The sequence below is a fragment of the Belonocnema kinseyi genome, chromosome 2 (genome assembly GCF_010883055.1).
Source record: "Belonocnema kinseyi isolate 2016_QV_RU_SX_M_011 chromosome 2, B_treatae_v1, whole genome shotgun sequence".
In the NCBI taxonomy this organism is placed as follows: Eukaryota; Metazoa; Arthropoda; class Insecta; order Hymenoptera; family Cynipidae; genus Belonocnema; species Belonocnema kinseyi.
The window spans coordinates 31398901-31413155 of record NC_046658.1 but is presented as its reverse complement, the minus strand read 5'-3'; the positions used below and the strand labels follow the sequence as shown (position 1 = coordinate 31413155).

The 14255-nt window shown below is 32.9% G+C and overlaps 1 protein-coding gene and 1 long non-coding RNA gene across 2 annotated transcripts in view; one reads left to right on the top strand and one right to left on the bottom strand.

The window, feature by feature from the left end:
• Window positions 1-12: 12 nt before the first annotated feature.
• Window positions 13-14255, bottom strand: part of LOC117166961 — a 54685-nt gene continuing 40442 nt past the window's right edge. Inside the window, exon 4 of the mRNA XM_033351457.1 lies at window positions 13-968. Within this exon, the coding sequence (XP_033207348.1) occupies window positions 298-968 (671 nt within the window). The 3' untranslated portion in view covers window positions 13-297. The remainder of the gene's footprint in view (window positions 969-14255) is intronic.
• On the top strand, window positions 9773-12247 carry LOC117166963. Its single transcript, XR_004466335.1, has 3 exons — window positions 9773-9839; window positions 9938-10105; window positions 12085-12247. It is a non-coding gene; the product is annotated as an uncharacterized LOC117166963 (long non-coding RNA).

The window sequence follows — 14255 nt, the reverse complement described above, 5'->3', positions numbered from 1 at the left end:
AAGAAATAAAAAAGTAATATACAAAAATTAACAGCCAAGAACTACATTCATTGCCAAATCCCTATGAAAATTCTATTTCTAGCCCGTTTTCCAGATGCGCTTTCCCGACCTAGCGGCCATCATGTATATGAGTTTTAAATCAGCTGTCACTGTGTACAAACCTATTATAAAATTTTAATTTTATGCAAATAAATAATACTTCATGTGTTACGAGTGATTATTGATATTTCTTCCTGTTATTTATAATAGAGTTTTTTTAAATCGAGAAAGCCATTATCCCAATCTTAAGTCTTTTTCTCAAAGAGCTGCATTTAGTTTAACTACTTGTACTTTCGACGTAAGAACTTCTGGATTTTCAGAGTCATACGAAGACTGGTAACTGATTAGCTCTGATGATCCATCGCCATCGAGATCAACAATGGAGATAGATCTGGTCTGTAATTCGAGATTTGGTTGACAGTCGCCTTTTCTACAAAACTGCATGACTTCACTCTGACTGGCGTTAATCGCGCGAAAGTCTGAGCCATTTATAAAGATCATTAATACTCTTTCCGTTACGGTTCGTTTAACGATACCAGTTTCGCTTAGAGCATGCTGTTCAGCATCAGGCGCTAGCCAGTGCCAGAATTTCAGAATGCATCCCTCGGTTTTGACAGACTCGTCGGTTTGGCTCAAAATTACAGGGATGGATACAAACGTACCCGAACGTATATAATGCCAAATCACGAACGTTTCATTCAATTTCAAAACTGTCACGTTAACGCTGACTTGACAGTGCTCTCCAGGGCACACTCCCTGATTCTTTACATGGAGCCTATGGTTAGGACTTAAATCCCAGGCCTCTTTTCTTTTATTTAATGACACTGAATTCTTGAATGTAGACTTTGATGCTAAACCAAGTTTCTTTTGTACGCGGGATAATTTCACATTAGGCAGCAACTCCTCTAATGAAACTGATTGCCCTGTTTCTGAAAAAGAATAGGCATAGCATTAGAATAACTGATGTTAAAATTAAAAGTTTTGGGTAAAGTTAACGATTAATAATAATTACTTTCGATCGAAATTCGGCACTAAAAAAATGTAATCAGGGTGTCTACCAGGCAGATGATTTCAAATTCCCCGTTTTCTTCCCACAGTCTGGTCTAAATAAATAATAATAGTGTTAAAATATGTTAAAATAGGTAAAAATAGGTAAAAAAATAATGTTAAAATAGGTGTTAAATAAATAAAAATAGAAAATAAGAAAATAAAAATACTTGTTTTCAAATGAGAACTTGTTTAAAATGTGCAATAAACGAGTTGCATAGATTATGTTAACTTCATATTTTTATGACAAGATTTTAACATGTGCTTTACATTTCTGCAGTTGTCATCGAAAAAACATGCCATTGTTTTTTATCGTAAAAATCTTTTCCTTATTTAAAAATTGCGAATTTGGTCTTTTTTGGTAAAATTTAGATCTTGTAAACCACGAAAATCTTTTCGTTGCATGATATCGATAGAGTGGCATGTTCATTCGATTTAAGTTGAAGAAATTTTAAGAATATGTTTAAATTTTTTCGAAAAGTGTGCAATGAAATCAATACAAAAAAAAACATTTTTTTAATATTCTGAGAAAGCTTTTCCCATCTCTCCCTCTATTTCTCCCCCTCACATCCCCCCTTCATCTTCACCGTCAGGATCACTATCAAGGATAGTCACGCCAGAGATGAGGTGGGAGATTGCCGATCTAATGGAATAAGAAAATGTGAAAATCATGTGCTGACAACTGCGCCTTCTTGACGGATGCCACTAAGAGTTACTTTGAAGGCACAAGTTGCGCGTCGGAAATTAAAAAAAAAAATACATGACCAGCAAATAGATATTAAATTATTCATAAATATACTCATATCTGATTTACTCAAGAAATGAGTCAGTGATTACACACTCACATAAAAAAAGGTTTTCTGACCTGGGGGTGAGACTATGTTGATAAAATGTTTTTTGGGTCGCTGAAACAAAATTATAAGTTCATTTCACCCTAACACGTCAGGTTTTCGACATAAGCTTAAAAAGTCTTCACAGGCATTCTAAAATGAAAAGTAATTTCTGGCGGACCCCCGTTTCGGTTCTTTTAAAAAAAACTCAAAAGAACAGCAAAATCAACTTTTAACTGGTTGAAATTCGGTTTCTATGTTAAAATTCGCATTAGAAACTCACGGAGTAATCGCAATACTTTTTCTTGCAGCGTTAAAAAGTTTTTAAAAAATCTGTCATTTACATGGACTGAAGGCGTCTTCAAGAGCATCTTCTTTTAGTAGAAGTTAATAAGCCTTCAATCGGTAACTTTAAGAATTTTGTCTGGATGTTAGCGCCACGCAGTGGAAACTTCAGATAAAAACGCTGCGATGCAAGTTAGAGAGAAATTTATTTTTAAAGTTTGCGCGCAATATACTACTTGAGCTACTATGGATGCGCTTGAAGTCACCTTCAGCAGAAGTTAATGACATTTTTTCATTTTTAACGCTACAAAAAAAAAGTATTGTGATTACTTCGTAAGTTTTCAATAGAAAATTTAACGTAGAATCCGAATTTCAACAGTTTAAAAGTTGATCTTGCTGTTTTTTTTTGAGTTTTTTTTAAAAAAAAGGAACCGAATGGGGACCCAATGGGTTCTTTGCGGGTACTTCGTAGAGGCTCCATTCGGTTCCTTCGGTCCATCAGGGATGCTAGCCTGAGTGCCGAACTATGTACATTATATGTTTTTTGGGTCGATGAAGCCGAGTTCAATGTTTATTTCACCCCATACAGACAGGTTTTCAATATAACCTCAAAAAGTCTCGGAGCCTCGCACCCAAAAAAAAGTTTTTTGGCCTGGGGATCTGACCTTGTTCATTTTATGTTTCCGGTGTCGCTTAAACTGTATCTTTAGTTTGTTTCACCCCATTATGCCAGGTTGTAGACATAACCTGGATGATTTTATAATCAAATCCCAATTCAATTGTTACACCTAGTATATTGAACCTCATAATTTCGAAACATGTTTGATATTTTTCCACATAAAAGCTACATTTATATCTACAGCAGTGTCTTTCCTGTGTCTGAATCCAGGGCACCTCCACGCGGTCACGGCGGGCAACGCAGCAAATTCATTATCCGGCTAAGTCCCTGGATCACGGCGATGATGCTGCCATGGCCGGCACAGGTGGAAAAAGTTACGCGAGACAAGGATTCGGAAACTCAGAATCGGCGGCTTGGCAGGGTGAGAAAGCGGGCTCGCAGGCTGCGTCATCATGCGACCGCAGCTCTACATTGGTGGATGACTTGGCTAATGTATAGGGCTCAACGCTACAAGAAAAAAGGGCAAATTCCTCTCGAAATAACATACCTGTGATTCAAACCATAACGTCTTTTGCTATATTTGCTCGAAGTTCGAAGTAAGTTCTTTGCAGAAAAGCATCAATGACGACATCCGTGAAACTTTTAAGGATATTTTTCATGAGTAATAACTCCAATTGTAGCAGCACAAAAAGTGGCAAAACTGATTGTAGTCGTGTACGTGAAGATATCGGAGCGATGTAAATCGATGAAGACTGATAGTAAGTCTGAAACTAAAATGGATGATGACGAAAGTGATATAGAATGGGATATAAACACAAAAAAATCATCTGTCCCATCCTTGGTTTCACAGTTTGAATTGAATGATCTTGTACGAAATTTAAGGTTGCCCAAACACGGTTCAGAGTTTATAGCTTCAATTTTGAAGATGAAAAATCTTTTAGAACCCAAGACACGAGTATCTGTTTATCGAAGTAGAGAATCAGAATTCCGGAAATACTTCCTGAAAGACAAAATTTCATCACTAGTATTTTCCACTAATGTAGAAGGTCTCGTAAATAAATTAAAAACGAATTCCTATTATGCTAAAGATTGGAGACTTTTTATAGATTCATCAAAGCGAAGTAAAAAGGATGTTTTGCTTTACAATACGAATGTACAGGGTGAACACGCTGAGGCTTACATACATGGCGAATCGAATGCTATCCGAATTGCACAATAGCAGGGGAGAAGTCATGATATCTTCGGATTAAGTTTATCATAGTTTCCATGGTTGCGTTCGAAACTTCAAGTGGATACAAGTGTCAAAACAATACAGATTATGTTACTTAGTAATTACAAATAATAAAAGTATTTAATTAATAATGAAATGAGACATGTGAACTGAGAAGTAAACTTCATTTTTTTCTGTGCCAATAACATTATGGAATGTCTGCTGAGTGACAAATACTATAAAATAGTAATAATATTCATAACCTCGAAAAAATGATAGATCGGCCCGGCATGTTTATTACACTTTCGATTGATTATTCTTTACCAAAGAAATGTTTGGTAGTTTGGTATGTTTATCACTGACAGTGTCGGCAGCGATAATTTAAATAATAATTAGTTATTGTCAATTAAACAATCATTACTTATGTATCATTTTAATAAGTTAAACATTTTTTCTGAATTTAAAATTTGATTACCATTGTTTTTTACACAGATCGATCCTAGAAGAAATACACATAAGGAAATACAGATAGAATTGGTGCATTTCAATCAACAATGTTGAAAAATCGTTATCTCTGGACCTTATCCAAAGACTGGGGATTGATCAGCCTAAAATTAATTATCTGAGTCATTTGAATGGTATAGGCGTAGCAAAAAGATATCTCGAAGCTTTTTAACTTGCCCGAATTTTAATTGATACAATTTTTAGGGATGTTTTTTATTTTAGAAAATGTTTTCTCTGGACCTAATTTCAAAATTTGGTTTGATCAAACAATAAAATAAATTTTGAGATGAGGTCTAGCGAAAACATTTTCTAAAATAAAAAACATCCCTCAAAATTGTATCAATTAAAATTCGGGCAAGTTAAATTGCTTCGAGACATCTTTTTGATACACCTATACCATTCAAATGACTCAGATAATTAATTTTAGGCTGATCAATCCCCATTGTTGGGATAAGGTCCAGATATAACGATTTTTCAACAATGTTGATTAAAATGCACCAATTCTATCTGCATTTCCTTATGTGTATTTCTTTTCGGATCGATCTATGAAAAAAACAATGGTAATCAAATTTTAAATTCAGAAAAAATGTTTAACTTATTAAAACGATTAATAAGTAATGATTGTTCAATTGACAATGAGTAATTATTATTTAAATCATCGCTGCCGACACAGTCAGTGATAAACATACAAAACCACCAAACATTTCTTTGGTGAAGAATAATCAATCGAAAGTATAATAAACATGTCGGGTCGATCTGTCATTTTTTCGAGGTTATGTTCAGATTCACCTGTTTACCCTAATCGCTGCAAGTAAATATAGGTAATGCCAATTTAAAGTTTACGAATGTAATATTTCATTCACTTTATTTAAAATATATCATGTCTATTCATAACACACCTGTTTTTATGCCGTAAATAAGTGGTAAACACAATTCACTCTTCACCCACTGAAAGCGCAGATAATTATTACTATTTTATAGTATTTGTCACTCAACAGACATTCCATAATGTTATTGGCACAGAAAAAATTGAAGTTTACTTGTCAGTTCACATGTCTCATTTCATTATTAATTAAACACTTTTATTATTTGTAATTACTATGTAACATAACCTATATTGTTTTGGTACTTGTATCCATTTGAAGTTTCGAACGCAACCATGGAAACTATGATAAACTTGATCCGAAGATGCACGAACTTGACCGAATGACCATTCCGAATGCAGCTTTAAAGGCGCGAAATAAGAAAATGCCCCTGTATAATGGCTTCTCCTCAGCTATTGCGCAATTCGGGTAGCATTCGATTCGCCGTGTATGTAAGCCCCAGCGTGTCCAGCCTGTATATGCTCCAATTCCTGTAGCCCACTCTACTGTCATGCAAGAAAAATATGAAAATATGGAATTGCTTCTGTTAAAAATAAACTACAACACTCATAAATGGCAGATCTTTGGAGGTTTGACAATAATAACAATTTTGCTTGGACAACAGCCTGGATTCACAAAACATCCTTGCTATTTGTGCTTGTGGGACAGTAGAGATCGTGCACATTATTATAAGGAAAAAAAGTGGCCAACAAGGTCATCGTTCGCACCTGGTACGTGTAACATCATACATGAGTACTTAGTAGATCCATCTACAATTCTGATTCCTCCACTTCACATAAAGCTTGAACTAATTAAACAGTTTGTAAAACTCTTGAAAAAAATGGACGATGTTTCCAATACCTAGTGGGAAAATTCCCTAAACTTTCTGAGGCTAAATTGAAAGAAGGAGTATTCGATGAACCAAAAATCAGAACTATTTCAGGGACACTACCTTCGTAAGTACAATGAATGGATTAGAAAAAAAAGCCTGGCTTAGTTTTAAGGCTGTGGCCCAGAATTTTTTTGTTGGCCCAGAAAAGTGCTGAATACGAAAAAATCGTGGCGAAAATGATTACAGACTTTCGAAAGCTTGGGTGTCTATTGAATTCTAAACTACATTTTCTGCATTCCCACCTTGATAAATTTCCCCAAAATCTTGGGGACTTTAGCGAAGAACAAAAGGCGAACGGTTCCACCAACATATCAGAATAGTGGAAACTCGTCCCCAAGGGAGACGGGATGAGAATATGACTGCATATTTTTGTTGGATGCTAAAGAGAGACACAGAGGAATATGATGGAAAGCGCAAACGGAACCATTTACACAGACCATTCGATCAAAAAAGAACTAGTAATAGTTCAAAAACAGGGAAGGACTGAGATTGAATCTACCTGTCAGTTGCACTCCTACAAGGTAACTCATGATAATAAGAGCTTGGATTAATGAGATTTTCAGAGGTTTTGTCAGAAACCTTAAAATATAAGATGAAATGGACTCTAGATTCGGTTTTAACGATCCAAAAAAACATACCACAAACATCGTCTGACCAGCTAGGTCAGATTTATTTTTCATTTTTGGGTGTCTATGAAGGATTATTGAGGTTATGTCGAAAATCTGGCGTGATAGAGTAAAATGAACTGCAGATTCGGTTTCAGCGACTCAAAAAACATATAATCAACATGGTGTTACCTCCAGGTCCGAAAACTTTTTTTTTGTGGCTGTGTTATATAACAGAAAAATAATAAGTTTAATTTGATGAAATAATATAATTAATAATTATAGAACGAGAAAAATAGTTTATTTTTTATTTATATATTTTTTCATTTGTTTAAAAATATACATACAATCAAATATATTTATGCATATTAACTTATATTAACAGGGGGAATGGGGGTCAAAGGACGCCTCGGGCCTTCGAGAAAAAGAGCTCCGAAAGTGCTTTGCTTTGTATTTGCCCGGTTGTCCGGCGGCCCAGTTCGCCTCTGGATATTAATGACTTAATAGACAAAATAAGGTATGAAAAAAAGAAGATGTGTGTGTTCGTTTTTTAATCTTGCAGTTAATTTTTTTATTTTCTAAGAATTTTAGCCAGTCACTCAAAAAAAAATACTCTTTAAGTTAACCGTCTGTAATTCAGTCTATTAATAAATATAACGTGTTTACTACAACATCAATTCTATAAATGAAAATTTTGAATTTAGTGATTTTATTTCATGATAAAATTTTTTTCGAAATGTTTCCAAATTTGTAAAATACTTACACAATTCTTTTAAATGCTTATATTCGTGAAATTTTAAATTCAATAACCTCAGAAACTATCAGGAATTGTATTGTTCTGGACTTTTTTAATTTAGGAATTTTCAATTGTTTGTAATATAATAATTATTACATCAAATTATATGAATTTAGGAAATATTTCATATGAAAATTAAAAAAAAAATTAAACAACCACCGTATGGGCCTACTGTCAGCAACTGTCATACAAAAATGACACTAGCTCTAAGCATATACGCGATAAATCACACCTATGGCCATGTTTTACGACCATGAACTGGGTGGTATATAACTACTTACTTTTTTTTGAAATTTCTGAGTTTTGATACTTTTGTTTACCGGATTCTTGAGTCAACGCATTTTTTAAATGTTTTAAAAAGTTTTAAAATATTGTTAAATTTTCATTAAAAATTATTATTTTTTTAAATTGAAACTTTGCCCAGAATTTTAAGTCAAAAATTTTTAATTTTTTAAAACTTTTTCAAATTCTGAAAAGGCATCCAAAATTTTATTTAGAAATCTTCAAAAACCTTCTCAATATTAAAATTAGATTTAAAGTTTCAAAATTATGTTTTAAATGAATTATAATTTTTCCTATTTGTTTTAAATTGTGCAAAATTATAAAAAATACCTTTCAATTTTCCAGAATCTTTTTTGACAATTTTTTTGAAATATTCTAAAAGTTGTAGAATATTCGCTTGAAACTCATTTTTGATAATTGTCATAATATTCTTTTAAAATCTTGAAATCTTTTTAAATATTCTCTTCAAATTCATTTTAAAAGTAAAAAAATGGTAAATTTTCTTAGGACAATTCAGAAAACTTTTTTATCTTCAAATCTTTCTGAATTTTAAAAAGCTTTTTCTTTCGAAATCTTAAAAAATCTATATTTCGCTTAACATTTGTCGGTATCTCAGCAAATAACAGACTGAAAACATCCACTAAAACTGCATAATCAATGTAACAGTAGTTCCTTTGCGGATGCAGTCATACAATCTGAAAAAAGAATGGCTAGCACAATGAGTGAGAAACAGAAACACGTGACCAGAGATGAGATGGGAGATTGCCGATCCCGTGTATTCAATTTTGAGTTGTTTTCCGCAGCGCCCAGTTATTGAAATTTTCTATAGCTTCACTCTTCGGTACCTTCGATATGCTTAGTGTTTGTCGTGTTTGTTGCCGTTTAAATACATCACGCCTTCTATCGCTGGCTGCAACTTCCATTCCACCTCCCCACTCCACAGAGCCTTTGGCGTGTCCCTTACTTCATGGTGTATTTACACGCCTGTCGACTGGCCGTCAGCCAGTAGAAAAATTATAAGAGTGAAAGAGATAGAGAATACTTTTCTTTTGATTTTCCGCTCTCTGTTTCTTTCACTCTTGTGACTTTTCAGCTGGCTGGCGACCAATAAACACATGTGTAAATACACCAACAGGGTCCCTATTGCGAACTAAACTAAAGCACCCCAATGACACATAGCCACTTTATGAACTAAAATAGATGATAGACGCTTTTACTTCAGCAGTCAAGCATAAGCGGATCTGTGTACAACCCAAGCGAGATCTTTCCTCCGGTCGGCTATCTTCGCCTCATTTTGGAAGTTGTTCGCTCATGCGCTTTCATAGACAAGTTTTATCCTCGTAAATGCAAACATGGAAAAGCGTGAAGTCTGTGCTGTTACTTTTTCCAATAGATTTAACTTAAGGGCATGTGATACCTACAGTTTCCCCGGCTTTCTTGCCACAAAAATGAAAATTTTAAAAAATTGAATTCGGAGATGCTATAAAATATCATAACGGACGCCCCCGGACTCTTTTTCGAGGGATAATAACAAAAATTATTGTGCTAAATAAAAATTGTATGTATATGCATTATTTTGAGGTTACGTTATTTTTCATCTCTGCCTTTCCGATAATCTGGAAATTATTTATGAAATAAACTTTTTTGATTGCCTGCAAACAAGGTTATTTCCGGAAGATTAGTTACTATGTTTATTTGTAAGTTTAAAGTTTTCGTAAATACCTAATAAAAACAACCTTAATTTATTTTACATATTCTTTCTAAGGGTAACTTACAGAACTCATGGTAATTTTTTTACAGGATATATCGCCAATGGAGGAAGTATTGGTTGCGGGGAACAGAGAGAGACCCGTTCTCTTAATTAAAGGTTAGCATTTTGCACTTGAGTTTATGTAATGAAGTCAACTTGATTATTTTTTATTTTAATGCTTTTGATTAGATACTTATTATTTCATCTTATTGCAGGTCAATCCCTCTTCGACGACAACGCCACGTGCCAGGTGTTTGCGGAAGGCGATATAAGCACGGAACCCAGGAACATACTGGAGGGGGTTTTGTGCTGTTCCTGGCATTTTATACATATGGATATAAATACGGAGAGAAAAGTATTCGAACTTTAGAGTTTATCCAACGGTGAGTTAATTCAAACTCAGCCATTTTTATTTGTAAAATTAGTTTTTTCGAAGATTTTTTAAGTGTTGAAAAATGTTAATTATTTGAGATATAAATGTTATAAAAAATAATAAATTAGGTGGTTTCTCACTTACTTCAGAAAAATTAAAGTACCTAATTATGTTGGAGATCCTTTATTAACATTAATCGATATTCAGATTAGTTGCATTAGGCTCGAGCTTAAGCCCGGCAATTAGTGTTGAATGCAGAAAAATTAAGAATTTTTATTCCTACGAATACGCGATTTTCCCTTTGTCTAAAAATCCCCCGAAGGGAACAGAAAAAGTTTAAAAACTATTCGCCTCAATCGATTTAGAAAAATTATTTATTTAACCCGATTTAAATTATTAAAACTTTTTATAACTTATACATTCGAGAAATATTCACATTCGTGTTAAAAAAACGCATTAAAGGTGTCTATTTAAATGTGTGAATTAAAATAATTTAAACTCTAGAGAGGCGGACTTGAATTAATTAAAATTAAATTTTTAAAGCTTATATTCCACGTAAAGGAATTAAAAGAATTTATTACACAAATTTTGTGAACTTATTAGAAGGAATTAAATAATCTCAAAATATGAAAACTTTTAAGGAATAGGGACGAATGAAGCGGCCGCTATAGAAATAGAAATCAATCAGTTTCTGAGATATTCTATTCGTATAATGACATTTTAGATAAATGGAAAAATCGCGAATTACGGGGATGCTCTTCGGCGACTACGTGACCTAACCAGTCCACGGGTTTGAACATTTTTTATTTGTGTTGACCATGTCCAAAAGCAATGATATATCGCTCTCAAAGTTTGAAATTTAGGAAATGACACGATAAGTTGCGTTTGTATATTTATTTTAAGTAATAATTTGAGAAAAATTAACCAAGAGAAGGTAAATATGCAAAATTATTTTCATTTTTTTTTTTGCTCACTGTGTCCACATGGAGTTAGATATTGTGTTTAAAATGTTACAGATTAAATAAAAAGCACTAAAGAACGTTTTTATACGTCAATATTCTTATAATTTCAAAGAAAGTTTATTTATAAATTGATAAAATAGGATTTTACAATTCATGAGCGAACTTAGTCCCATGATCTTGCTTTATCGACCTTCAAAGTTTCTTTTTTTCTCCGCAGATACATATTTGTTGATTTGTCGGTTTGAGATCTCGTGTTCAGGATTTAGAAAGTTATACAGAATGTCCAAAATTTGTGTCAGTGTTTAATATACGCGAATCGAAAAATCTGAAACGCATCCAAACAAAAAATTATCTGCAAAGTGCTACAACTCAAATGGTAATATCCTATTTTATCAATTTATAAATAAACTTTCTTTAAAATCCGTGTGAGCACAGTGAGCACAAAAAAAAATGAAAATAATTTTGCATATTCACTTTCTCTCAGATAGTTTTTTCAAAATTATTACTCAAACTAAATATAAAATCGCAATTTATAGTACTATTTCCTACATTTCAAACTTTGAGAGCGATAAATCATTGTCTTTGGACATGGTGAACACAAAAAAAATGTTCATAACCGGGGACTGGTTTGGACACGTGGTCACCGAAGAGCATCCCCTTAATTATTTTAAAAGATTGAAGTGTCATAATGTAATGAACCTCAGATAATAATATGAGAGGGTACAAAACATTTCATTTTGCTCCATTTTTATACGGTTCGAATCTAAACATCAATGAAGACATATTAAGATTATGATTCTCTTACATATTTTTCAAAAAGAGGCTCTAAAATGATTGTAAGAAATTTTGACTGAATGTCTTGATTATGAGAGCATATGGACTCTCAAAACGTCGAGTAATGTTAATAAATTATCTCGAACATAAACGAGTTCCTTTTATTTGTCTAAAGTAGGTCAAAAGATATTTAATCCATTATTTTATATTGTATAATTTGCATGTGTAATAATTATTTTTTTAATTTTTGCAGGGTATTCCAAAAAATCAGCCCTAAGGGGGGCCACAAGAGAGGGAGGAATAAGAGGAACCTCCACACAGTAAATCCTCAAGTCCAGAAATTGATGGACCTCATAGGAATGGAAGCTGACTTTATTTCTGATCACTAATTTTCTGCTAATTTGTATATTTTTATAGAAACTTCCACTGTAAATATTGTTTTATTTTAATTATATTTGATCTTAATATTGAAATTCTGTTTTTGATTTACCCGTTTTAAAAATTAAGGTTGTGGGAAGAAATTTTCCCATACCTCAGTTTGGGAAAAATTCCATCTTTGTATGGGAAAATTCCGATCCATGTATGGATATTTTCCCATACTGAGGTATAGGAAAATTTCCAACCCTTATATTGAAAAACTCCGATCTATGTATGGGAATTTTTACATACTGAGGTATGGGAAAATTTCCATCTTGTATGGGAAAATTCCGATCCATGTATGAAAATTTTCCCATATCTCAGTATGGGATAATATCCGTACTTGTATGGGAAAATTTCCTTACTTGTATGGGAAAATTCCGATCCGTGTATGGGAAGATTCCGATCCGTGTATGGAAATTTTTCCACACTTGTATGGGTTAATTACTTCCAATATATGTATGGGAAATTTTACACAAATTTTTCATACAGTGCAGATACGACGTCTCATGAAACAAAAATCAGACACCACGTTCTTGCACTCACCCGTCAATATGCAAAATTCCGCCTTGCGGGATATTCGACGGGTTATCCCTGAGATATCCTTGGGGTAACCTGGGAAATAAATGGGATCAAATGGGATATCCCGGTATATCCTATTGACGTGAGGGATCGTGTGCAGTTGCAGTGAAGAGTCATGTATATACCAAAGATCATGTAACCTTCCATTAATTTATATCAATTAATTGATTCTACACATAAAAAATAAATTAATCCATGATTTCATAATGTCAGTTTTTGTAAAAGACCGTTATTTCATAATAATGAAAGTGTCATTTTGTTGATATTACGGATATCAGAATGACAATCGCGTCTGAATTTTGAGCCCGCACAATTTAATATGTTTGTCTAATTTTTTGCATATCTTATCTAAAGAAACATATCTTGAAGCAAGGAGAGCTATTTTTTCAAAAAAATGTTTATATTTTTTTAATAATGAAAAAGGGAATAACAATTAGTAATAGTGCACAGTGTAAGCTGAATATGATTTTAATTTTAATCTAGATTCACGTATAATCTGGATTATAATCTATAATGTAATGATTTAATCAAAAAATCGGCTGTGTGCTTCAAGATATGAGAATGAAGATGACGTAAACAAGAAATGATTGAAAAATATTCAACTGTTCGGCCTAAAAAGTAAGAACCGAGTACTCAATTGCTAAATATCTTAAAAGAAAGTACTTTGACCATTCGTGCATTGTGTGATCAATTGCAGAAAATAATATTTTTTATTATTTACGAGGAAAAAATGGTTTTAACAAATGATTTTTTTTAGTACTAAATATCCTGAAGAAAATAATCTTTCAAAATTCCTACGACTTGCAGGGCATAGTATTAAATAAATAATAATTGTTTAAACAAGTCCGTGTAAATTCCCTAAAGACATCTTTTATTCCTGCACTCGTTAAACAATTTTCCAGAATCTTTCATTCATTTGTTTGTAATTATATAAATAAATTGATTTTGCATATAAAACTTAAATTAATCCACGATTTCATAATGACAGTTTTTGTAACAGACCGTTATGTCACAACAATGAAAGTGTCATTTTGTCGACATCACAGAGATCATAATGACAATCGCGTCTGAATTTTGAGCCCGCGTGGTTGAATATTTTTGTCTAATTTTTTGCATACCTCATCTAAATAACCATATCTGGAAGCTAGCAGATTAATTTTATCGATAAAATGTTGATATTTTTTTTGTAATCAAACAGGGAAGAACAGTAGTAGTGACGCGCACTGATAGTTTTTATATGAATTTTCGGCGCGTATAATCTAGATTATAATCTGCAATGTAATGATTTTCATTTAAAAACCCGGCTCTGCGTGCTTCAAGATATTAGTATGTAGATGACGTATGTAAAAAATGTATGCACAATATACTTAGAAACACGGTACATATGAATTAAGGATTATGTATTTGGAAAAAATTCTAAAAAAT